The sequence below is a fragment of the Paramisgurnus dabryanus genome, chromosome 2, assembly GCF_030506205.2.
Source record: "Paramisgurnus dabryanus chromosome 2, PD_genome_1.1, whole genome shotgun sequence".
Taxonomy (NCBI): Eukaryota; Metazoa; Chordata; class Actinopteri; order Cypriniformes; family Cobitidae; genus Paramisgurnus; species Paramisgurnus dabryanus.
In genome coordinates this window covers 7,343,627-7,371,108 of record NC_133338.1, presented here as the reverse complement: position 1 = coordinate 7,371,108, position 27,482 = coordinate 7,343,627, and the positions used below count along the sequence as shown (strand labels likewise).

Genomic DNA, 27,482 nt, shown 5'->3' with positions numbered 1-27,482 from the left:
TACCCTACTATAATAAATTATCTGTGGGGTATTTTGAGGTAAACCTTTAAACACTTTGGGGACACCAAAGACTTATTTTACCTTTAGTAAACAGTGCCTTAATATCGCTAGATTAAAATTTACCCAATGATGGGTTGTTTTAACCCAGCTGGTGGGTTATTATACTCCATGGTTCAACCCACAAACCAAAAACAGAATAACCAATCAAGTAATGAAATTAACATGGGTACATGCAGGGGCATATAAGAACGCGTGTGAAAGAATAAAACATCTTGTCTTTTTTCATGCATATTTAATATACAGTTCACAATCGCAAAAAATCATATTTTTAATTATTAAGAAGTTGTCTGTCACCCTTATTAATGCAATACGGGAGTATCAGTATCCTAATACTTTTCTAAATAGAAAGCGTTGGCAGTTGTCGACTATTAGGCCACATCATGTTTCATGAAACAGGCTATGGGTCACTTTGAAAATTTTTCAGTGGTGCGTGATCGTCTTGGAGTGATAGAGATCTTACCTTTAAATAGTAGAACAGGAAAAGGCCGTTGCTGGAAACTTAAAGGAATATTCCATTTTCTTAAAAGAAAAATCCAGATAATTTACTCACCACCATGTCATCCAAAATGTTGATGTCTTTCTTTGTTCAGTCGAGAAGAAATTATGTTTTTTGAGGAAAACATTGCAGGATTTTTCTCATTTTAATGGACTTTAATAGAGCCCAACACTTATTACTTAACTCAACACGTAACAGTTTTTTTCAACGGAGTTTCAAAGGACTATAAACGATCCCAAACGAGGCATAAGGGTCTTATCTAGCAAAATGATTGTCATTTATGACAAGAAAAATAACAAATATACACTTTTAAAGCACAACTTCTCGTTAAAATCCGGTCGTGATGAGCCAACGTGACCCCAGCAATACGTCATGACGTCAAGAGGTCACAGAGGACGAACGCGAAACTCCGCCCCAGTGTTTACAAGTGTTGAGAACGAGGACCGTTCCTACGTTGTTGTATGTCAACTGATACTAATTAATGTCTTTGTGGCAGTTTATTGTTCACAATGGTCCGCAAATGTGCGTTTTATATATGTAACACGTGACCTCCCTACGTCACTACGCATTTACGTTAGGTCGCGCTGGACCGGATTTAGACGAAAAGTTGTGGTTTAAAAGTGTATATTTGTTATTTTTCTTGTCAAAAATGACAATCGTTTTGCTAGATAAGACCCATATGCCTCGTTTGGGATCGTTTATAGTCCTTTGAAACTCCGTTGAAAAAAACTGTTAAGTGTTAAGTATTAAATGTTGGGCTCTATTAAAGTCCATTAAAATGAGAAAAATCCTGCAATGTTTTCCTCAAAAAACATTATTTCTTCTCGACTGAACAAAGAAAGACATCAACATTTTGGATGACTTGGTGGTGAGTAAATTATCTGGATTTTTCTTTTAAGAAAATGGAATATTCCTTTAAGGATCCTGAAGAACACAGCATTGGGAGTTCACATTTGGGATTTGTTTACCAAATTGATTCCAAACCCGCCCAAATTTTTATCCACCCGCCAGTCTGGCAACAATGAGCATAATACAATAATTAAAATACTTTCAACTGATGAGGCATTTGTTTGACTGCGAGGCCTTTCACAACAGATGTTTTTATACTACTTTAATGTCATGTGGTAGTTACAATAAAAAAACTAACATGCATTTAAATACTAATTAAATTTTCCATTTTTTATGCCTACAAACAACAAAATAATATTTTGTATTTTAAATATGTATTATAAATATATGCACAGTATTGTTGTATTGTTTTATCAAAGTTTAAATTACCCTATTTATTTTTCTCTTTATTTATTAAGATACAAACACAAAATACAGGAAATATGCACACAAAAATATTATAAAATATTATAAAAAAAAATGTTTGACCTTTTAAATTGTTTATTATACAAATTCAGAACAAAATTAAATTTTCTGGTAAAAGTCAGTATTTAGTATTGACCCCTTTGGGTACAGCACTGAACACATCTTGAACTCTATTGAGGAAATTAGAATTCATTTCATTCAGGTTTAAGAGAGCTGCCACATTCCTCTTATTGCTCAGTGTAGGAGGAGCTCTTTAGTTTATAAAATGTTTTGGGGCAGGGACCCCTTAGATGAGAGAGACATGGAGCAGGGACCCCCTGATACTAAATTTATAAAACAGAGATATTTACTGTAAGTACTGTAAGCAGTAAGATACGAGAGGCTGTATTTTCATATTAGACACTAACTATTGACCAATCAGAATCAACTGGAAGTGTTTTATTTATAGAAACAAACCATATTGTCACACAGCCATACTATATTAAGACAGTACATTAGCACTATTATGCTGTTGTTTTACATGCATCATTTTCTGTGTGTATTTTTTTTGTAAAAGTACATTTAGTTTAATTATTATCTTGAGGTATTTGCAGTGTAATACATTTTCATTTTACTGTGAGATGGACGATAACACATTTACCTGAACCTGGGCTTTCAGTTTATAAAGAAGACTGATCATGGTGAATGGCACAGAGACTGTCTATTTTGGTAGGGATATAGGTTGTGCTACTTTATAATTCAAAGGTCTGTTGCCTTTCTCGTGGATGCTGCTGCTTCCTGTGTGGACATTTATAATCTTCAGATATTTTATCTTGGTCTGCTTGCTAAACTTGTACTGAACGCACGCCTTCAAGCCTACGCAGCCACGCACATGCGCAAGTTAAAGGGGACAGGTAACGTTTTATACATATGTTTTACGTTGAAAGCAATAGCTTGTGGTTAAACATCATTTGGTGGACCCCCTGCAGTTGTGTCACAGACCCCTGGTTGAAGACCCATGGTCTATAATGTTCGACCATACAAGCACAGTTGAACGCATAGCCTTGCAAAGTACAGTGGCATGCATTCTTCTGATGACCCTGCGTATATGTAAAAAATGGACCATACTTCGACCTTAAGACTTTTGCACAGTACTCTGTTAGAAGACACCCATTTAATTACATTTTACTTCTAAAGTCGCCACCATTTTGAAAGTTTTTGTGACGATATAAGTGACTACAAGTATGTGACCATATGAGTATATGAGTGCTTAAAATACATTGGCTTAAAATACTGTCGTAATTTTTGTAACTCTTACACGGCATGAATAAAACTTTATAATCATTTGACAGATTATGTGAAACTTTGGCCCAATCAGCTTTTATATTATGATTTGACTTTTTAATCAATTGTAGCATTATATAAATCAAATTTTCCTTTTAATTGTAGGTTGTAATGCAACAAAACATGACAACCGGGGGGTGAATACTACAGTATGCAATGCCCTGTGCCATTACATGTGAGAGTCATATTTTGTTGTCTGTTCTTAATTCAGAGGTTGGACCGTCTGAGAACAAGTACAGTGTGAATCCATGGGTAATAACAGTTATAGTGTTGATCCTTCCAATGTTCCTTCTGGCCATCCTGTTGCTGTGCAAGTTTCAAAGGTAAAGTATTCTTATCACTGTATGTTTGTGTGTATCATGGATTGCTATAGACCCTTTAACTGTTTGTACACAGTGATGACGTGGCAGCATATGCGCGCATTTAGGCAACGGAGGTATGGCAAGAATCAGCAGTGAAGCAACACAGACAGAGAAAGTTATTTTAAAATGTTGACTTTATCAACTTTTTCAACACAACTACCAGATCCGTGTACTATACTGTAGTGAAGTGGATAGAAGACGTTAGCAGATGGCCAAAAATAAAGTTGCCATATACATATATTAGTATATAAGTGCAACCAAACGCAACAACCAGACATTTTGATGCTGGGAAACCATTTTAATAAACTTTCTGAGTTGCTAACACATTAGAACCAATAGGGATTAACACCACTTCTGTTGCCAAAATGTGCGCGCAGGCTATTTGATCACGTGAGCTGTAAAGGGGTCTATATAATATTAAATGTATTAACAGCTGGATTTTGGAAGTAAATATTTCGATATTAAATATGTTTCTAACAAATTTACAAACGTAAGCTAAGCATAAAGGTTGGCAATTGATCAAATATGATTGTAACATCTGACTGTTATTAAAACCAATAAACCAAACAGCCAAAAAAGAAAACAGAACAGGCAACATGATCTCATTAAAGCGAAATTTCTATAGTGTTTTTCACATTTGTGGATTGTTACAAACAAGCTAAGAAACTTATATTATGAGAAACTGCAACAGTCTCTGCTGTCTGATTGTACCAACTTCTCTTTATTGGACTAAGCTGCAACTACCCCAACCAGGCTTTCGTTGCATGACTCTTGAGTTCTAACTTTAGAGCTACTATATCTGTGAAGTCATTGAAAAAATTGAGTTTTGATTTAAGTATTGTTAAGGTTAGGGTTAGCAATATGTTGTTATATATAATTTATTATTTAGTCATTTTAAAATAATTTAATATTTATAATAATATAATAAAAAATTATTTGATAAATTTATAAAAAAGTATATTTTAGTAATTATATAATTACTACTGAAGTGTTTTATAGGGAAATAGGTTAAACTCATGTTTAACAAATTAAACACATGAATCTGTGTGTGACATTTTCACCAACAAATTATGATTCACCAAAAATGTACATTTTATTCTAAAAGTGCAAAAGAATAATGCGAGAAAAACGTATACATGCACATACATGATAATCAGGTGTGCTATAATCACATACTATAATTTTAACATATATTTGAAGAGCTCAGAAGCAAAAGTCGCTAAACCCTACCTCCGTCAAAAATGAGATAATGATTTTAACCGAATGGTCTCGGCACATATTATATATTTATCAAATACTTTCGCCTAAAATCTATTTAATCGCAATTCAGAAATACTGGTTTGTTGACAGAATCCATTAAACGCCACGCCACTTTTTCATCAAATTCCTCTAAGTGCGAATGTGTCAGCCACATGCTTCACAGCGCTTCCAATGTGTGCTTCAGTTTCTTTATTTTTATCTTTTGAATTCTGACTTTCATAATTTGCAATGTTTCTAATAGCATCTATAGTGATCTTGCAACTGTTTGGTATGTTTTTTTCTAAAGAAGTGTATAGTTTTTAAAAGTGTAGGTTTTTGCCAGAAAGCTTGCATCTACTTATAGGGTTTTGCAGCGAAAGACAAATTTGATAAATACCAATGAAATGACTACAGTGACATTTGTGAAAACAAGGCATTGCAATAATAACCTTTTCATTGCCATTAAAGTAAAATAACTAACCATAAGCAGCCTGGTCTCACTGTTAATACATTGTATTAGTACGTAACTAAAAAAAGTTTAGACGGTTTCATCGGACGCATGTGCGGTGAAGCGATACACGTGTGGTCCGAACTTTACTTCCAGTTTCAGTTTTTTTAATGGTCTGACTAGTTGCTAAACTGAACTCTTGAACAAATACCTCGTCGAAAATAACAAAGGTTTTTGTTTCCTAGGCAATCTACGTATTGTTTATTTTGCTTGTTATATCAATAAACTACGTTTAAAGTACTTTGTTGTTATTTATTCTTAGCGGAGTTTACCGGAAGTTACCGAAAGCCGATTGTTTATGTTGTTACTGCTGAAACCGTCTATACAAAGTACAGAGAAGTATTAAGTTATTAATCCACGAAAACATTAATCCAGCTTCTTTCTCTTTGAATCTGTTCCTTGCAATCGGATGAATTTTTTAAATGTGATTTACAGCGAATGATAAAAATGCTCATTTACAAAAACATGTCAGTCGCACTTAAAGGTTGTTGAATCTGAACTTGTGTACTTGCTACCCCTTTTGACACACTTTTGAAAAACAAAACCTTTCTGGTTTCATCTCCAACAGCAAAGCCTGTCAGAGCAAAAGAGAAAAAAAGAACTTCACTGATACTGAATACTGATTAATGTCCTTGTTTGTTATTTTGCTGCAGTGGCATTCTTTTCTATTAGTTTCTCTGTGTTGTGAAAAGCTCTTATATGGAGTTGTTTTGGGCATGTTTTATGAAAATTACTAACTTTGGGTATGCTCATGCATAATCATTTATGTACTCATTTATATTTCTCTGAATTTATCAACATTAGAACATTGTAAACCCGAACAGTACAATGTACTCTTTTAAACTTAAAAGTTTTATGTATGTTTAACAATTTCAGTGCTTTGAGTTCCACAAACAAAAACTGAAATAAGCCAAAGAACTTTGCTAACTCAAAAATGTTATTTATAACTTCCAAACGGAGTCATTTCAATACAACAACCTCATTTTAACAAACACTGCAAATAATTACAAACTTTTGGTGGTTATGATGAGGTTTATGACATCCAATCTGCCATTTAAGCTAAGAAAGAGTCTGGCACTGAAAATTTATTTAAGTTAAACTTTGAATCAACAGAATTGGTTAAGGAGGATTACAGTTCCTAGAATGCTTTTCATGAGCCTGTATTCAAGAGCATACGGTTACCATTGTTCAAGTGTAGTGCCTGTTAGGGCGTAGGTCAGGTAGCATTTATCATATAAACAATAACTGTGTGAAAGTCCTGAGCTCAGTTTCTTCACACTTACACATGAGTCACATTGTCTGCTTCTGTGACTTGTGAACAAAAATAAATGGTACACACGTTAAAGGTTCTGTTCTTTCCGTGTTTTTGAAGCTTTGATTGTGTTTACACTGCACAATATAACATGTGTTCATGTTTCACGTGTAAAAAATTCGGTATTTTTCACACAATTTACTTATCTGTATAGCGCTGTTTTCACTCTCCTCAAAACAGGCTGATGTCTTCCTTTTTCTTTGAAGTTCCTCTTTTAGAAATACGTATCGAGTTCTGATTGTGTAGTTTGTTTAGTGTGTTGTGATTCGATAGCATTTTACTTTAATATTGGTTTATACTGTTTTTTTTCTGATTAAATTTTTTATATTTTCTAAATTTTAAAACATTGTCGCCATGGCATTAGGGTTAGATTTGGGTTTTGGTAAGGATGTCATTTTATGTAAATCTGACCCTAAACCGAAGCACAAATAGTAAGAAAATAGGACAAAAGAGTCGAGTAACCAATACGCGACAATGACACATAAACAGAAATTCGTGATACGATCACGAAAAAAACGGAAATTCGTGATAGTCTCACGAAAAAGAATAAAAAAAAATTATATATAGGTACGTAATTTTGTGTGACTGGGCTGTCCAAACCTGCAGATCGCTGGATGCTTTGAAAGGCGAATTCTGTTAAAGAAAATATATCGCCTGGCAGTGAACTTTGAGCTTTATAATTTTACAGGTATTATTTATGCTATTATAGCAACATTACACACTAACTAGGGTTTAAAAAATGGGATCAGAAAGAATGTGACCTGTAAAACTACTAGGGGTGTGACGAGACACTTAATCCTTGAGACGAGACGAAACATGAGATTGGGTTCACGAGAACGAGACGAGACGATATTTTTACACTTTTTAAGAAACCCTCAATAATAAAATAAATGAATAAAAAACTGAAATCACATTATTTTTAAATGTTTTAACCAATCAAGGACTGGCCCTAACAATTATTTTGTCGCACGAGATCTCGTCACACCCCTAAAACTACTGTTTTAAGTGTACTTTAATATTAAATCCAATGAAATATAAACTTTGAGTTGGGATTAATTGTAATTTATAAATATTGAGGTCTATGCTGTGTTATGGTGTGTTCAGTCCAGATGCAAATTAAACTAATAAGTTGTGCTACAGTATACGCTTGAACTTTTTCGGGTACTTTTATTTAGTATGAGATTAATCTAGATTAATATATGCCCGGCACTAATATATCTCAAATTGAGAAAAGAGCTTTTTTTTACAATTTACCAGATTGTCCGACCACCGTACTTACTTTCTTCCAAGCAAGATTCTTTTTTTCTTGTTTCTATAAAAGTACGAAGATTTGTCCTACTGCTCCAGGTGTCCCGTACAGCGACCATTGTCCTCCATTGTTTTGTATTTCTGCCTCTGCCTTTACGTTATAATTACAACATTACTAGAGCAAGCTCCTGATTGGTTAATGCAGAGCAAATATCCGCCAACGTTTACATTTTTCAACTCGCACTAATCATGTGTTTCGTGCTTCAAACGCCAGAAATGCTCAATTCATGCTACGTCAATCGCACAAAACATGCAGCAGGATGTCTATCGTGTTTTTGTGTGATTTACATGTTAAGTCAATGCAAAGCCGCGATAGACATCCTGCTGCGCCATTGGCGCAAATGAGTCGGCATGAATTATGCGATTCGCACAAATAGAGCATTTCCGGCGTTTGACACGAGCTGAAAAAACATTCACGCCGTATTAACTAATCAGGAGTTAGTACTGATGTATTACGACGTAACAACAATGGAGGAAAAAATCATTGCCACTGTATGTGGACACCCGGAGCTGTAAGACACATCTTCGTACATTTATAGAAATAGGAATTAAAAGGATCTTGATTGCAAGAAAGTGAGTGACTCAATTTGAGCTATATATAAACATATTGAGACTACAAGCTAGACGAATCTGGCAAACTGAGCTTATTTTATTCGCAAATGACTATAGGTACATCATTTTGTGAGTAGATTACAGAGAGACTACAGCTCTCTACTTTCTGCTTTAATGACTTCACTAGAACAGTTTTTTGACTAAACTCCTCCCACAGGAATACGTCAGTCACCAGCTAAGCTAACAGCAAGCTAAACTGTTATCGAATCACAATAAACTAAACAAACTACACATTCAGAACTCGATACGTATTTCTGAAAAAGGAACTTCACAGAACAAGGAAGACATCAGCCTGTTTCGATGACAGTGAAAACAGCGGTATACAGATACATAAATTGTGTGAAAAATACAACATTTTTTACACATGAAACATGAACAAATCAAAGTTTCAAAAACACGGAAAGAACAGAACCGTTAACTAAGTCGTGTGTACCATTTATTTTTGTTCACAAGTCACAGACTTGTCTTGTTTTGTTCACAAGTCACTTTCACAGTTATTGTTTATATGATAAATGCTACCTGACCTACGCCCTAACAGGCACTACACTTGAACAATGGTAACCGTATGCTCTTGTAATGCAGGCTCATGCAAAGCATTCTAGGAATTGGAAATCCTCCTCAACCAATTCTGTTGATTCAAAGTTAAACAGAAGTAAATTTGCAGTGCCAGACTCTTTCTTAGCTTAATTGGCAGATTGGATGTCATAAACCTCATCACAACTACCAAAAGTTTGTAATTATTTGCAGTGTTTGTTAAAATGAGGTTGTTGTATTGAAATGACATTTTTGAGTTAGCAAAGTTCTTTGGCTTCTTTCACTTTTTGTTTTTGGAACTCAAAGCGGTGAAATCGTTGAACATACATAAAACTTTTAAGTTTAAATGAGTACATTTTACTGTTCGGGTTTACAGTGTTCTAATGTTGATAAATTCAGAGAAATTTAAACGAGTACATAAATGATTATGCATGAGCATACCCAAAGTTAGTAATTTTTATAAAACATGCTCAAAACAACTCCATATAAGAGCTTTCCACAACGCAGAGAAACTTATAGAAAAAAATGCCACTGAAGCAAAAGAACAAACAAGGACATTCACCAATATTCAATATCAGTGAAGTTCTTTTTTTCTCTTTTGCTCTGGGAGGCTTTGCTGTTGGAGATGAAACCAGAAAGGTTTTGTTTTTCAAAAGTGTGTCAAAAGGGGTAAACAGTACACAAGTTCAGATTCAACAACCTCTAATTACGGCACGTTTTTTTTATCAGTCTCTATGTATGTGTGTGTGTATATATATATATATATATATATATATATAATTATATATATATATATATATATATATATATATATATATATATACACATACATAGAGACTGATAAAAATGTATAAATCTATGTATATATATATATATATATATATATATATATATATATATATATATATATATATATATACACATACATAGAGACTGATAAAAATGCTATATATAGCATATATATATATAGACACTACAAGCTAGCTAAAGCTGGCAAATTGAGCGTATTAGCATCTGAATTTCACTTGCAAATAATGTGAATTTCATGCGGTATGATGCCAGTTAACCCGTGATTTATTCGCTTCATTTGTGTCTGGTATGAACGCAAAGTTAGCTCACTGAAGACCAAACATGCTGCTGAATTTTGGATCATCTGCAGATGTTTGATTGCACTTGTTAAAGGTCACAGAAATGCATTTCAGTAGACCAGTCCAGAAACGAAAGGTGCCTGGATGAGAAGTGGTGCAGCATGCTTAGACAGGAAGGGCCTAATCTTCCTGTTTTTAAATGACCTAAAGTTTTGTTTTTAGCAAGTCGAGGAACAGATAGTGTCTAATGTGATTTACTCCGTGTGACAGATTTTCATTTGTATGAATAACAATTCCATACACAGCATGCATTTGCATCCCATCAGTGGTCGGTAAATTCCATCTACATATTACTATTGAGAAAGTCCTGTAAAGTAAGTGATAGTGCGAATCCATCCATTTGTTAAAAGAAAGACCAGCTTATTACTTGCATTAATATTTTTGCAGCAGTAACTTATTTTATATATGATGGCATGAGAAACAAGACAGCGGAGTAGTTCCTGTCACGGTACCGCGATGAGCAGTGTGTTCACTTTTAGCAGTTGTTATCAGGAAATAACAGACCTAAACATTTCCGACTGACCACTGACCAAATTTTGCGACTTGCTGTTTACACATCTCTTTAAAATGTGACCGTGTACTACAAAACCAAAAAGTCATAAGTAGCACAGGTATATTTCAAGCAATAGCCAACAATACATTGTATGAGTCAAAATGTTTGATTTTTTCATAAAATGGATCTTTATGGTTTTGTTGTCCGGGGTCACAAATGATCTTTTGTGATGTTCATCTGGTGAAGCCATAAGCAATATGGATTTTTATCTGTATAACTTATGGCTCCAGATATTTTATTGGTCTGCCTGTCTTATCATAAAAATTCAACATACACCAAAAAACGAATTTGTCATTGGCCAAATGTTCACCATCAGTGTATTAGTGCAATAAGTATTCATTTTGTATATAAAATGTATGCAAAATCTCCAATTGCACTCAACATCCTATTTTAGTTCCACTGTTTAAAATGTTTAAAAACTTTGCATAGCTGTACTGCATATGATCTATTGTTTATAGTGTCTTTTAAATGAACATCAGAGGCAAACAAATGCTGCGGTTTCTGGTGTGAAGACACAAAGTGTGATTCACACTTTTTTATACGTGCAAATCAGCAACACACGCCATACTTGTACTTTTGTTGCATTGCTGATTTCACAAATAATAGTGTAATTGTAAGTGCCAAACAGCTTGACCGTAAAAATACCCACCCCTTCCTGAGAATTGGGTTAAGAGAAAGGGGAAGTGACACTAAACATCACACATGTAACACACGTCTGTTGAGCTAAGCATCTATTATTTGCATCAGTAACTGTTGTTCATTTGTTGTTTAAATATATAGACATAACTTCATCATGTTGTGTTCAGTAGCTCAGTGTAATTTCTGCAGTTTTGTTGTATGTAGCACATTGGTCCTGGAGGAACATTGTTTCATTTCACTATATTGTAGGTAGGCCCTACCAGCTGTACATGGTTGAAATGCCATTAAAAACCTACTTGAGTTGATCTAGAGAAGTGCTAACAAACCTTTTTAACCCCAATACCCCTGACCTCAGCCTTTATAAAAGGCAAAATCAATCAGTGAGATGTGAATGACAGTCGAAAAACTTTGTTCAAAATTGAAGCCTTTATTTCATTGTATTGGTATTTGAAATACTTAAACTTTATGCAACCCCTCTTAAACTGGGGTTCAGTGGGAAGCACTGATGTAGCACAACCCACATGCATCAGATGAAACCGTCGATAGTGAACTGTATGAACAACATTAAAATTTCACAATGTTTTTATTTGATATTAAGACCAATATAAAAAGACACTAAAGTTAAAAAATGTATTGTCTTTTATTGTTTTGGTACATATAGAAATATTTCAACCTTTAGGGTAACTATTAAAAATACACGGCACTATATAAAAATTACATGGCTACTTGCCACATAAGAAAAAAAACTGGACATGAAAATGAATTTGAAACATTTTATTGGCATATTTGTTTTAAATTAACATTTTTATCCTTCCGCGAAACTTTGCACAGATGCATAAAATGATTGTAATACCTTATTAAGATCCTCTGCTTCATACTTGTCTGTCTCCATTTTTTTCTCTTTTAGCCAGTCTTTGAGAAGTTTTAATGCCCATTCTGTATTTTTTTGTGTGTTGGCTTCGTAGCTGTCATGCTCTATTTTGTCAAGTTCAGTCTCAGTAGCTGTCTGTGTCTTGTCGTGGTTGTCCAGTGTTTGTCACAAGATGGCGCCAAACAGTAATCTTTATTGATCTTTATTGGCGCGGAGCGATTTTACTCGTACAAGTAGTGCGTTATTACTTTGGAGCGGTTATTATTTGAAAAGAACGAACCTGCAAATGTCTCAACTGACCAATCAGAATCAAGCATTCCAGAGAGCCGTGTAATAATGTTTAATAGTGGAATTGAAGGTTGGATTAAACTTGAAACGCACGTGATCGTTGTCATCAGTGAGGCGACCAATTACGAAGAGCTGTGTCGTCATTACAACAACGGCTGAGCTAGCAGGCTACTCTCGAAACGGTCTCGTGGTACTTTAAAACCACATGACACAGTCACATGCCTTCAGCGCCAGCTCAAGTTGGACAAAATTACTAACCAGCATGCACTGCTTCAAGTCAGCTGCCGATCGTTCTGCGCCGCATGAAGTCGAACACACCTATAAACTTGCGCAACTAAGTTACACCTCAAGTCACACGCCGACCGGAAGTGATGTATTTCAGTGTGTTCCAATGAAAACTGTTTGCAAAGTAAAAAAATATTAATTCTTTTTTTGTTTCAATTTATCAGTAACACTTGAATACTTTAAAGATTGATTACTGGTAGGTAAATTATTAACTATAAATATATTCATAGATTAAAGGCTCTTGCGATGGAATGAGCTTCTCTCCCATGACACATTTACAATTTAACTACAACTGTATTTAAATATTAAAAATGAAAACATGTAGTGCAATTTTAGTCATTAGGAGAAGACTGGCTATATGTTGTGAATACTTGACATGTAACAATTAATGAAAGTTAAACAGTTATAAAGGTAAAAGTTTGCCATATATATATATTCTGCACAGCTGGTAGCGCCTACAATATAGTGAAATGAAATAATGTTCACCCAGGACCAATGTACTACATATGGGAGGATTATCACCCCTCTAGTCTTTATTTCCCTGCCTCTGATTCATTTTTTTATTTTATCTGTGGGGACAAAAGGTATCCCCCCATGATTAATGGTCATCAAATGGCCATATAGACAGCCTAAAGTAAAAATGTTCTCACGCAATAGTGCAACTAACAGTAAAATCAGGAATGGAGTATTACTGTCAGCACTTCCGCTTCTGCGGCAATAGATGACAGCAGGTCTAGGTTATGTCATGATCCTTTTTTTATTCCATGCCCGGATTTTCCAAATGTCGCCAAATACCAATAGTATATTCCAGCACAAAAACAGCCAAATAATAAATGAAAAGGATCCCAAGCAGCATATAATCGTATTTTACAGGACCGTCACAAAACAAATCCAAGAAATACTACCAATGAGAATCAGACAGCAGAAACTACCATTGTTAGAATCGAGGGGAACGTCTCGGTTACGGATGTAACCCTCGTTCCCTGAAGGAGGGAACGGAGACGTCACGTCGTGACCGACGAATTGGGAACTCGCTTAGAGGGACCAATCTGCTTCGAATACTACTAAAACGCCAATGAACTTGGCATTGAGATATTTGCATAATGCTGGCGCCGCCCCGCCAGGTGCGTATATAAGCAGCAGGTGCAAATAGGGAAATTAGCTTCTTTTTCGCTGAGAAAGCCGGAAAGTGTGACCGGCCGTAACAGCAGGTGGCAGCACCTGTGGCGACGGGACGTGACGTCTCCGTTCCCTCCTTCAGGGAACGAGGGTTACATCCGTAACCGAGACGTTCCCTTTCAGTCGGTCACTACGACGTCACGTCGTGACCGACGAATTGGGAATCCCTACCAAAACGCCACTAGGGGCTGACCTCTTCCAGTGACTGCGTAAAAGCCCTCCGGTTCCACTTAAGGAGGAGGAGATAGGTTTTAAGGCAGAAGGCCGGGCACTAGATGTTCCTTTAACCCCACAGAAGTGCCAGCGACTGGGAAGCGCCCTACCTGAGCGGGATAGGAACGCTGCGGAAGCCACCACCCGTCTTAAGGGCTAATGGTGGGCGAAAGTCAACCGTAGTTGAAAAATAAAGACAGCCGTGGCTGTGTAAGCAAAGCAGTGCTCTGCTAAGGGAAACGTGGGCTGGTAGGATTAACCCCACGGAAAAATACTCACAAAGGAACCCGGTGGGACACAATGTGGAGCCCGAGCCAGACACGTAGGTTCGCGAGGATACAGCTAGTGAAAGGCTGACAGCCAATGCTCCGCAACAAAGGCTGCCAAGGCAGCGGAGGAAGAGCAATTCAAACCATTACGCATTTTTGCTCTGAAGGCCTTCCATACTGACACAGTTATGAAGCATCAGTTGGAGGCTGCAAGCCGACGTGCGAGTCTGCTCTCCGTGCCCTCCCTGGTGAGGAAAGAACACGAGAGGATACAGGCTCGATACGAACACTGTAAAATCTAATGAACGTATTAGGCGTCGCCCAACCAGCAGCTCTACAGATGTCTGTTAGCGAGGAACCACGAGCTAGAGCCCAAGATGAGGCAACGCTCCGTGTGGAGTGCGCTCTCAAATTAAAGGGGCAAGAAATACCCTGAAGATTATAAGCCAGGGTGATAGTATCAACTATCCAATGAGACATCCTCTGCTTAGTGACAGCTTTCCCTTTCTGCTGGCCACCATAACAAACAAAGAGCTGGTCTGAGGTCCTGAGGCTTTGCGTGCGATCCACGTAGAGTCGCAGTGCGCGTACGGGGCACAACAAAGCCATGGTTGGGTCTGCGTCCTCCGGAGGCAGCGCTTGCAAGCTCACCACCTGGTCTCTGAAAGGAGTGGTGGGAACTTTGGGCACGTAGCCTGGTCTGGGCCTCAATGTTACGCTTGAGGCAGCAGGACCAAACTGAAGGCACGAGTCGTCAACAGAGAATGCATGTAAATCCCCTACTCTCTTCACTGAGGCCAATGCTAGCAGGGTCAGAGCTTTCATTGACAAAAGCTTCAGACTCGCAGACTGCAAAGGCTCGAACGGGGGGGCCTGAAGGGCTTTCAGCACCATGGACAGGTCCCAGGGAGGAATAGAAGGAGGGCGCGAGGGGTTTAGCCTACGAGCGCCTCTTAAAAATCTAATAACCAAATCATGCTGGCCAACTGTTCTGCCGTTGATAAGTGAGTGATGAGCAGAAATAGCAGCGATATCAACTTTAATGGTGGAGGGTGACAGCCTACCGTCTAACCTATGTTGAAGATATAAAAGCACAATGTTAATAGGGCATTCTCTGGGGTCCTCGCGTTGCGAGGAGCACCAGGTGACGAAAAGGTTCCATTTAAACGCGTAAGCCCGTCTTGTGGACGGAGCTCGAGCCGCGTCGATTGTGTTAGATACCGCTTGCGGTAAATCACCTAAACCTTGCGCGCGCTCAACGACCACGCATGGAGATCCCACAGGTCGGGGCGCGGGTGCCATAATGTGCCCCCTCCTTGAGAAAGAAGGTCCTTCCTCAGGGGAATCCGCCAGGGAGGGGCTGTCGCGAGGAGCATTAACTCTGGAAACCAATTCTTGCTCGTCCAATATGGGGCGATCAGTAAAAGGCTCTCCTCGTCCTGCCTGACTTTGCACAGTGTCTGCGCGATTAAGCTCACTGGGGGGAATGCGTATTTGCGCATCCCCCGAGGCCAGCTGTGTGCCAATGCGTCCACGCCGAGGCTGCCCTCGGTTAGTGAATAAAACAGGCGACAGTGGGTATCGTCCGGCGACGCAAACAGGTCTATCTGCGCACGACCGAACTTCTTCCAAATTAGCTGGACCGTCTGGGGGTGGAGTCGCCATTCGCCGGGGCGCGCAGCTCGAGAAAGCGCGTCCGCCGCTGTATTGAGCGAGCCCGGAATGTGAATGGCACGAAGGGACCTCAGATGCTTCTGACTCCAAAGGAGGAGATGACGAGCGAGATGCGACAGGTGACGGGAGCGCAAACCGCCTTGACGGTTGATATACGCAACGGTCGCAGTGTTGTCGGTGCGTACTAGTACATCCTTCCCTCGCAGCTCCGTAGCGAAGCGTACAAGTCCCAGATATACTGCCCACAACTCTCGGCAATTGATATGCCAGTGCAACTGGGGTGCTGTCCACACCCCTGAAGCTGTAAGCTCGTCGTACGTGGCACCCCAGCCCGTGTCGGACGCATCTGTATGTACAACAGCATGCCGAGCGATCTGTCTCATGGACACACCGGACCTGAGAAACGCGGGGTCCGACCACGGGGGGAATGTTAGGCGACACGCAGGTGTAATGGTTACACGATGGATGCCGGCGCGCCACGCTCTCCTCGGGACTCGATCGTGAAGCCAACGCTGAAGCGGTCTCATATGGAGCAGCCCGAGCGGTGTCACGGCCGCTGCTGCTGCCATATGCCCCAGGAGCTTTTGAAATTGTTTCAGCGGGACCGCATTCTTCCCTCGAAATGAACCGAGGCAAGTCAGAATTGACTGGACGCGCTCTTCTGTCAAACGCGCCGATAAATCGATCGAGTCCAGTTCCATGCCGAGAAAAGAGATCCTCTGCGTGGGGCAGAGTTTGCTCTTTTCCCAGTTGACCCGAAGACCCAAACGGGCGAGATGCCGAAGCGTTAAATCTCTGTGTTCGCAAAGCGTCCGTCGAGAATGCGCTATTATAAGCCAATCGTCGAGGTAAGCCAGTATGCGAACGCCGCTCTCTCTGAGGGGTTTTAACGCCGCCTCCACTACTTTCGTGAACACACGGGGAGAGAGGGAAAGCCCGAACGGTAAAACTTTGTACTGGTATGCCCGTCCCTCGAATGCAAACCGGAGAAACGGTCTGTGACGAGGGAGAATGGACACATGAAAGTACGCGTCTTTCAGGTCTATAGCCGCAAACCAATCTTGGGGGCGAATTGAATTGAATATTTGCTTCGGTGTTATCATCCTGAAAGACCTCTTCTGCAGAGATTTGTTCAGAACGCGCAAATCCAAGATCGGTCGTAACCCCCCGCCCTTTTTGGGTACTATAAAATACGGGCTGTAGAAGCCCGATCTCATCTCGGTTGGAGGGACCGGCTCGATCGCGTCCTTCGCCAGCAGGACTTCGACCTCTGCACGCAGTACATGTGCATCGGACGCTTTCACCGTGGTGAAACGAATGCCCGAGAATTTGGGTGTGTGCCGGTTGAATTGTATTTCGTAACCGAGGCGGACAGTGCGTAAAACCCAACGAGACGGGCTGGGAAGCTGAAGCCAAGCCCCCAGAGACCGTACGAGGGGAATTAACGGCACTACCGGGGTACCCGCGGGGGGGCGGCGGAGCGGGACAGGTGGTACTGCCGGTACGTCTGCTGAGGCAGCATAAGTATCTACAGTATGTGTGTGTGTGACACTGACCTGAGCCCGCTGAGGGTGACGGTCGTCTGGTCTCCTCAGCGGAGAGCACAGACTCCGATGAGGGTGCTGGTGGTCCCGTCTCCTCAGCGGAGAGCTGGAACTCCTCAGAACACCCGCTGGCGATAGAGGAGAGGGAGGAAGAGCATGTGAATGCCCGCTCACATCTCTCTCGATCCTCTGAAGACCTGGAGAAGGAATAGGAATGCACTCTTTTTGTGGTTTTGTGGGTGCCGGCTGAGAAGCCGGCGGAACAAAAACAAAACGAAACCAAGGATTCTCCATCCGGCCCTCTACCGGTGGAGGGAGCGATGCCGTCACCGTCTCCCGAAGAGTGATCCCATCCGATTCCAGGTCGCCCGTCTCAGGGCCGCTTCGATTTCCGTTTACCACGGGAAGCGGGTGGGGCGGGCGGGGCGGGCTGCCGACGGCTGTTCCCCCTCCGTGGCCTGGAAGATGTTCTAGTGGGGGGGGTGGAGGCAGCCGCCGCAGGGCGCCCTCGGCGAGGAGCAGACGGGGCCGCCGGCGCTGGAGGGCGAGATGCAGGTCGCTTGCGCCGGGGCATGATCTGAGCGATCGCCTCTGTCTGCTTCTGGGCGGCGGAGAACTGCTGGGCAAAAGACTCCACCGACTCACCGAAGAGGCCAGCCTGGGACACTGGAGCGTCCAAGAACTTGTTCTTCTCCGCATCCGACATGTCCGCCAGACATAGCCATAAGTGGCGTTCCTGGACCACCATCGTGGACATGGCACGACCAATTGCCTGCGCTGTCACCTTCGTAGCGCGAAGAGCCAGATCAGTGGCAGCCCGGAGCTCCGAAAGGACAGGCGAGTCGTGTCCTCCCTCGTGCAGATCCCTCAAGGCCTTCGCTTGGTGAACCTGCAGCAGCGCCATAGCGTGCAGGGCTGAAGCCGCCTCTCCACATGCCTGGTGGGCAGCGCCCGTTAAACCGGAGGACTGTCTGCAGGCACGAGAGGGGAGGGTTGGGCGGTCCTTCCAAGAGGGAGCGTTAGCCGGACACAGCTGCATCGCGACCGCGCGCTCCACAGGAGGGATCCCCGTATAACCCTTAGCGGCTCCGCTGGTGAGGGAGGTGAGGGGGGAGGGCTGAAACGGCCGTAATCTCATGGAAAACGGCGACTTCCAGGTTCTAGTCAGCTCCTCATGCACCTCGGGGAAGAAAGGCACCGGTGGAGAGGGTTGTGAAACCCGGGCAGCTCCAAAGAACCAATCATCCAGGCGGGACGGTTCGGGCTGAGGGGGGGGAACCCACTCTAACCCTACGGTCTCCGCCGCTCGAGCGAGCACGGCCACCATCTCTGGATCGAACTCCGGCGTCCCAACCCGACCAGAGGGAGGAAGGGCGTCGGGGTCCACGTCAGGGGGAGGAGGCCCACCCTCGGATGCTGCGGCGTCGGTGGACCCGGAGGGCGGCACGATGGATTCTAGAGACATCGTAGAACACGACGCTGAAGTCTCCATCGGCACATCAACCGGCTGTGGATGAGGAGGCTGAGAGCCTGAGGACGAATCCCCCGCTCGGCTCAGCACAGTGATGCGCAGGTCGTCCTTTGAGAGCTTCACAGCCGCACCGTGGCGGCGTTCAGCACTCGCATGACGAGGGTTGCGTTTTTCCCGGAGGAAAGACAACCGTCTGCGCAAATCCACAAGGGACATGTTCTCGCAGTGAGAACACTTACCCCCAGCGAACGCTGCCTCTGCGTGCTCGATGCCCAAACACGAAAGACAACGCTCGTGACCGTCCTTCGGACCCATGTATTTGCCGCACCCAAGATCGCACGGACGAAAAGCCATCCTGAAAAGGACGCTGATGTCCGGATATACGAGAGAGTGGCTGCCTTTAACAAGGCACAAAGCTCTCTCGTATCACTCTTTTAGGGAAATTCACTCAGATGCTCAGTTGATGATGCGCACAGGGAAAGGCAACGCACACACTAAACTCAAAACAACAAACAGGTGTAGAGCCGTGGAATTAAGCGAAGCGTCCGCTGTGGTACTGCTAGTCCAACCAACTTCAGCAATCGAATCCCACCAGAGTAAAGTAGCTTCTCAGTAGCAGATACTGCCGGCTTTCGAAGCGATAAAAAGCTAATTTCCCTATTTGCACCTGCTGCTTATATACGCACCTGGCGGGGCGGCGCCAGCATTATGCAAATATCTCAATGCCAAGTTCATTGGCGTTTTAGTAGTATTCGAAGCAGATTGGTCCCTCTAAGCGAGTTCCCAATTCGTCGGTCACGACGTGACGTCGTAGTGACCGACTGAAAGGGAACTGTCAGGTTAACACGGGAAAGCAAAAAAGAAATTTGTCATCAAACAGACTATTTTCTTACTTTGACCTCTTGTCTAAGCATGCATATATCCTATTTATTTATATATTCAGAGTACATTGTGCATTTCATTTTTTTTATTAAATTTTATGATTATAAACAAGTGTTTTTGTATGTCTGGCGCAAAGCATAAAGAATGCATTCTAACATGTAAAGTGCAGGTTCTGTAATTGTTTTATTAAGTTACTGTAATGGAGGGCAACTTGTCAGTTAGAGCTGTGCAGTAAAATGAAACCTCAGGAAGTGTTCTAGCGACAGATGTTAGAGCTCATGGCCTTTTGCCTCCTTGCCAGGTTGACTCTTATGCCAGATCAGAGCGGTTCAAATCTAGCTCAGGGCAGGTGTGAATAATACTGGTTACATTTCTATACATATTTTACTTCAACAGTTACAAGAAATAGCTTAATATTGACTCTTGTGGCAAATTGTGTGTCATGTTTTAATGACTGTGTGTTTTAATCATGGAGTTGGCTTTAGTTCTCAAAGGTTTGCAATGGGAACTGTCTGTTATAGTTTTATACTGCAAAATAGCTTTAAAACCATAAATGTTTATGAAGCCAGCAGGGGCGGATCTAGAAAATTATTTATGGGGTGGCAAGGGGGTGGCATGAGAACTACAAGGGGTGGCAATGAAGTAAGCGTCCTTGCATGGTTGTCGTGGTTTCAAGAAATTATATACTGTATATACTATTTTCAGTGAACACTGGACCTCAAATTTTTATAACATTAATAAACGCAACAACAAATGTTCCTATAAGTAAGTACCCAAGCAGCTACCTTTAGCATCTCTGTAGCACCCTTTGTCTTAATACTAAGTTAATACATACAGCTTATCAATATCTAAAAACACTGACTGGTTGAACATAATGGTATAAAGACAGTTATATAAATAAAATAGGATTGCCTAGTTTATATTCATGTAAAACATATTTGAAAGGCAAACATCTCTTTCTCTCATAACCCTCTTCTTTAATCCTTTCACTCACTTCATGATGTATGTCTTTTCACTTCTTTTTAGCTCTTTGCCATCCATATGTTTCTTTCCTTCATTACTTCATCTATTCCTTTCCCTTCCACAACATATTTTTCTGTTTTATTTGTACCTTCCCCTCCCATAGTATTTGATTTTTCTATTATTTTTGGTAAAAAGAATGGATATCAGCCTTTCTTTTCATAATATCCTGGAAAATGCGGCATTAAGTTGTCTTTCAAGCTTTCTAAACATACACAACACTGAATAGTTTTGTCTCCTTAACGAAGACAAATAAAAACATCAGACTATATCATAACGAGCGATTTCATATGCACGTATGGAATATTTTGATTGCTGCAGTAGCTAAGACATGACGGGCTAACTCTAGAAAGAACTGCTTAAAATATATTTACTCCTTACACAAACCTGCAGTTCAGTTGTTTTAACTACCAAGCAACTACCTCGTGCAATATTTAACATCAGTTTAATTTTTGTATTTTTATCCTGATGCAACATTTATCTATAAATATGACCGTATTTAGTACTCTGATTTGCTGATGTGATGCTCAACTTAATCACTTTAAGACACTAAAGAGAATTTGTTTTGGCAGCATTTGATGATGTGAGGTGGTTTATTAGATCAGAATTCCTCGCTACAGACGTGAAGAGACTCTTTCTTCATGGGCATAAGTTGCACGTTCATAAACATTTTTGCCTTTAACCTCAACGATGGAAAAGTAACGTTTGTGCTTTTTATACTTTGTGCTTGCGTCCGCTACCTTTGTTTTGAGCTCGTTGTACTTCCCTTCGCTCTGTTGTTGTGGGTTTGTGCGACTCGGAAGGGATGGACTGCAGCGCGAGAACCGGGCTGCATGTGAGTGCCTTGGATGGGGCAATGCATCCTTTCACCGCAGTTTCCAAACGTCTCCAACCACGCCAGAAAAGATCGCTAGATTTGTCCTAGTCGCTTTTTTAATAAAGTCGCTAAAGGGGTCTAAAAAGTTTCTTAATCTAGCGACCAAGTCACCAAGTTGGCAAATCTGCGCGGACTTTTTTTACACTGTAAAAGACTTTCTGCTCGGACTGACTGCATGCTTGTGTATGAACTCTGCTGCCTCTGGTTGGCTAACGATGGAAATTAAGCCAATCACCATCAGCTATGTGGTTGTCCCACCCCGTCTAAGACAAACACACCAATCATCGTCAGATATGTGTCTCCCACCCCCAAACACACGCAGAGAAAAACTACATTGCCTTTCTGGTTAAAAGAGCCTACTCGGGTATAAATTATATATATTAGGATACCCGCGCTGGGGTGGCATATGGGGTGGCAATGCTTTTATTTAGGGTGGCAACTGCCACCCCGTGCCACCCCGGTAGATCCGCCCCTGGAAGCCAGGTTGTATAAGCTAATGGCGCTAGAGGGCACTATGACAAATTACTTTACATCAGGGGTGGGCATTCCTGGTTCTGGAGGGCCACTGTCCTGCAAAGTTTGGCTCCAACCCTAATCAAACACACCTGAAAATACTAATAAAAGGCTGCAGGATTACTTTGAAAAAATTACATTCAGGTGTGTTTGATTAGGGTTGGAGCTAAACTTTGCAAGACAGTGGCCCTCCAGGACCAGGAATGCCCACCCCTGCTTTCCATCGTATAAAGGTGCTTGCACAAACAAACTATGAGGTCATTATTTTTGGAGGACAGTCTCCATATAAACCTTTATCCATTTTGCCTTTATTAAAGTGATAACTGACAATATCCTAGAAGCCATTTCTTCAGTTGTATACAACTATTAATCAAGGCTGTTTGAATTTTCACAGGCTCCCAAAGAAGCTTTTCCCTCCCATTCCCGGTCCGTCTATAAATGTGAAAAACCTTCTTGAGAAAGAACATGACTTCCAGGTAAAGTGACCAGGCTTGAATTCATCACAGTGATGCATTTACCATACGAAGGGAATTAACATTATTTCTTTGTTTTGCCAGGATTTTTCTAGCAGATACGTGGAACATGAAACTGAAATAGTGTATGCAAATGAAGAAAGGAACTGTTAGATCACAGGTTATATGTCACAATATCAAACAATCCTAGGAGACAGATTACTGCACATAAGAGGATGAACTTATTCTTTTGGTGTATAAAAAACATGAATGTCATGAATGCACACATTTAGAAGTTCAAGATGAATCTTTTGTGGTTTGTAAATGTTTGTGTAAAAATTTATTTTTCTTCATTTATATTGTCTGCCTCTTTCAACAGCTGCATTCATTTCCTAGAATCCTGTCAGGGCTTCAAAATGAACTAAGCTTGCAATATATTGACCATAAATGTTTTGTGTTTTAATATATTTTGTAGTTGGCTTTCATGCTAACTTTAAACATCATTGTGACCCTGGACCACAAAACCAGTCATAAGTGGAACTGTTAATATTGAGATTTGTACATAAATAAGCTGTCAATTAAAGGGATACATATGAAAAATGTTCTTCCAAAATCGCATTGATTACCCTCAGAGGGCCTTTTTAAACCCTTGGAGCCATGTGGATTGTTCCGGTGTAGATGCTGTAAAGGATGGATGCACTTTTTGGGCTTTAAAATCAGAAGTTGCACCCTGTCAATACTAGAGATCGACCGATATATATGTGTTTCCCAATATTTAAGCATTATCGGATGTTGGTTTTGTAATATCAGATTGCCGATACATGCCAGTATCTTGTGGCCGTTTTGAGAAGTGCGTGATCGACGCCATTTCGTCACAGCATCTGAGGAGATGAGCTAACAACCACAGCAGTGTGCACAGCAAATATGATGCTGGAGAGTTCATTAAAAGGACTTTGAGTATACTTAGTTTGCTTTAGTTAATCAATTCATTTAACATAACAGCCATTCAGAGATAAGATTTGTTATAAAGGCCTGATATCTGATATGCAATATATGCAGAGCCTTTTTTGTGCATGACTATCTGGGGTAGCGTTTAGTCGCTGCTGTTTTCAGACTGCATGATGGATTGGGGACAGGGGGTTTCACACTGCATGACTTTACAATATGAAGAATCACGACAACTTTGTCCCGGTTTGCAAACTACGTCTCCCAACCAAACACACGCGAGAAGTGACGCGAAGGAGACAACACGAGGTCACGCGCCCTGTATGTTGCTCTCTCATTGGCTGTAGGTCATCGGCGATGTAATTTTCAGTCAAAACACATTTCACACGGCATGATTTTGAAACGCCGACAGGTTCAGATATCTAGCTTGCCAGATATCTCACAGGTGTCGGTGACTCGTTCCGCAATTCTCTCAGATCACTTCTTTGATAATTCACACTGTGTGATTGTCACTTGCATCGATTTGTCTGCAATTTTTCAAAACCTGTCTGTGTTTCTAGATTGACAGAAGCACTGGGCATCCAATTATATTGCTTATGCATAGAAAAAGTCAGATTTTCATGCTATGACCCCTTTAATATATGGTTTGTTAGGATAGGACAATATGTGGCCGAGATACAACTATTTGAAAATCCGGAGTCTGAGAGTGCAAAAAATCTAAATAATGGGGAAATCGCCTTCCAAGTTAAAATGTAGTCGTTAGCAACACATTATTAATGACAAAATAATATTAAATAATGTAAATAATAACAAAACATATTCATGGAACATGATCTTTACTTAATATTCTAATGATTTTTAGCACAAAAAAATCTGTGCGACTTATGACTGGTTTTGTCAGAGGGTCACTATTAATTATTTTAGTGACGTACGCTTTGATGTTATCTCAGACAGTATTGTGATTATTTATAGAGTTACAGAGAAGTCACAAGTTCATATAGTTTTGTTGTAACAGAGACGTTTAAACCTTGAACAGTTATCGCCATTGCTGATTTTTCATATTTTTATATGAGAAAGTGAAACGGGGCTATAATAATCTGTTTTAAAAGGGTTTGTAAACTTTTCAGCTGCTGCTATCTTGTAAAAATATATACATTTTTTTTTTCAGATAATATAACCATGCATGACCAGCTTCATTTTTAATTCAGTCTTGCCAGCCTCAAACTGCATCATGGGCTTAACCAAAAGTCTTGTGGCATAAACTTGTTTGAAACTTTTACTGTAGTAGTACTACGTAATGCCAATAGCCACGAATAACATGCTTCACCTTTTATAACGTTTTTGGGACTTTCCAAAGCAATGATCTCATTTTTTTGCAGTTCCGTCCTCTGTGGTTTGTGATGGAACATTTGAAACGCACTTTTGCCCTTTTAAGGAAGGTACTGGTGTAAAGTAAATGCACTCTCAGAATAGTACAAGAGGTACAAAAGTTGTCACTGAGTTGGTACCTTTTAAAAAAATACACTTTTGTACCTAAAAGGTGAATATTGGTAACTTTGATGTAAATACTGGTTCCTTAAAGTTACATATCTGTACCCAAATGGTACATATTAGGAACTTTTGAAAAATTGACAACTTTTTTTACCTTTTTTCTGATTGTGTGAAAGGGATCCATTAAAATGTTTCAGAAAAATGGTGGAGTGCTCAATGTGCACGAGAGAGACACTGTTTTTAAGATTTTTGAGAGTTGTATGCTGTATATGTTATTTTAATATGATAATTCATTACTATAAATATAACTTTGAATAAAACTGGTTTTAAGTGTTTGTAAGCTGTCCTTTGTTTCTAAATGTACATGTAAAACAAAAAATAGATTACACCACAGCTCTGAAACACAGCTGCATAGGAGTAGATTTAGGGTGGGACGCTATATTGTCCCTATCAATATTCAAGGACGAATGAATTGTCCCTAGCAATAATTTCGACCAAACAATTAATCTGTATTTATATATAACCACTGATGTCCGTCTGTTTTTTGTGTTTTTCTATGTTTTACTTATTATATTTTATTCAGGAATCATTAAAATGAGATTAGAAATCTTTTGCAATCCTGGTCTGTAAAAATAACACTCTATGTAGTAAAATCGGTTAACAGCTCTTGTTCTCTGCAATGAGTCTCGTCTCCATAACTCACATCGCTAATATGATTGGATTAGCATTTCTTGAGTCCCGCCTTTCTTAACTCCAATCATTTTATGATTGGCTTGTGGCATGTTTATTAGGCTCTAGGACAGGGTTCCCAAAATCTTACCCTGGAGGGCCGGGCACTACAGAGTTTAGGTCCAACCCTAATCAAACGTACCCACCTGTGATTGTCTAGTGATCATGAAGACATTGATTAGCTTGCTCAGGTTTGATCAGGGTTGGAGCTTAATACTGCAGTGCTCCAGCCCTCCAGGGTAAGATTTGGGGAACCCTACTCTAGGACGTAACCAATTGTTAATTATAGTACATTAAATTTGGGATGTCACTGAGTAAAGTGCACACTGAGTTGTCTGTTGTTTAAGTCAAGTAAATGGGGATAAACAGTTTTTGCAATGTGACAATTTGTTTATGTCCCCACCAATGCCAGAATCAAACTTACGCCCTTGTACAGCTGTGTGATCACTTAAGACTGCTGAACCCATATAACACCCTACATTTGGATTGTGTACCTCATCCCCACATTAAACCCCAATTCGATATTTTAAGCTTTTTTAGCCCCAATCCATACTTTCCTATACTCACAGAAAATAATTACTACTATTATTAACTAGTATTACTATTACTTATCTTTACTTGCATCTCCAGTTTTTAAAAGTTGGCCTTTTGCCAGCTCCACACCCTTCTCTAAGACTGCCTCCCTCCTATGTTAAGTTTGCCTGGCCATAGCCCAGAAGTCAAAGTTTTTATTACTAACTGGCTTTTAACCATAAAACAAAACTTAGGCACCAGACAGTCAATGCACATAATAGTAGAGTCCATGCAGCCAAAGTGGGCAGTGGCAGACTGAGACAATCCTTCAGGGTGTAAATTTGACATCCCTGGTCACCTCTGCTGATGCCAGCATCACCACCACCACCGTTCATGTAATCAACCAGACTGCTAATTCTATAGGCTAACCCTTGGCTAATGTAACATAAAGACTATCAGACCAATTTTACAATTTGCCATTGTCCTCATCTGGGAGGACTAAGGACTAAAAAATGGGACTAAGAATTCTCTACCAGCAGGAATACTATTTGTTTTTACCACTATGGAAGTCAATGCATACCATCAACTGTGTGCTTACATCATTTATCACAATAACATTATGTTCAGCAGAACAAAGAAACTCATATAGGTTTGCAATAACATGAGGGGAGTACATGATGACAAGATTTTGATTTTTAAAACGCTTAGCTCGTCAAAGTCACTTTTCACTAAGCCTTCCAATCACAGTGGAGGAGGTGGGGGACAAATACAAAAACCAAATGGCACATCGTGCAACAACTGATAAACTATAGTATCATAGCAACCAAAGCCCCTAGCTGAAGAAACGCTGGCAAGTGC

At 40.4% G+C, this 27,482-nt stretch overlaps 1 protein-coding gene across 2 annotated transcripts in view; it reads left to right on the top strand.

Annotated features, from left to right (window-relative positions):
* The window catches only part of LOC135783526 (uncharacterized), a 43,526-nt gene extending 17,809 nt beyond the window's left edge, over window positions 1-25,717 (top strand). For both annotated transcript variants that reach the window (XM_065294286.1, XM_065294285.1), the window contains 3 exons: window positions 3,405-3,516; window positions 22,889-22,970; window positions 23,052-25,717. In XM_065294286.1, coding sequence (XP_065150358.1) covers window positions 3,405-3,516; window positions 22,889-22,970; window positions 23,052-23,120 — 263 coding nt within the window. In that variant the 3' untranslated portion in view covers window positions 23,121-25,717. The remainder of the gene's footprint in view (window positions 1-3,404; window positions 3,517-22,888; window positions 22,971-23,051) is intronic.
* The last annotated feature ends 1,765 nt before the right edge of the window (window positions 25,718-27,482 follow it).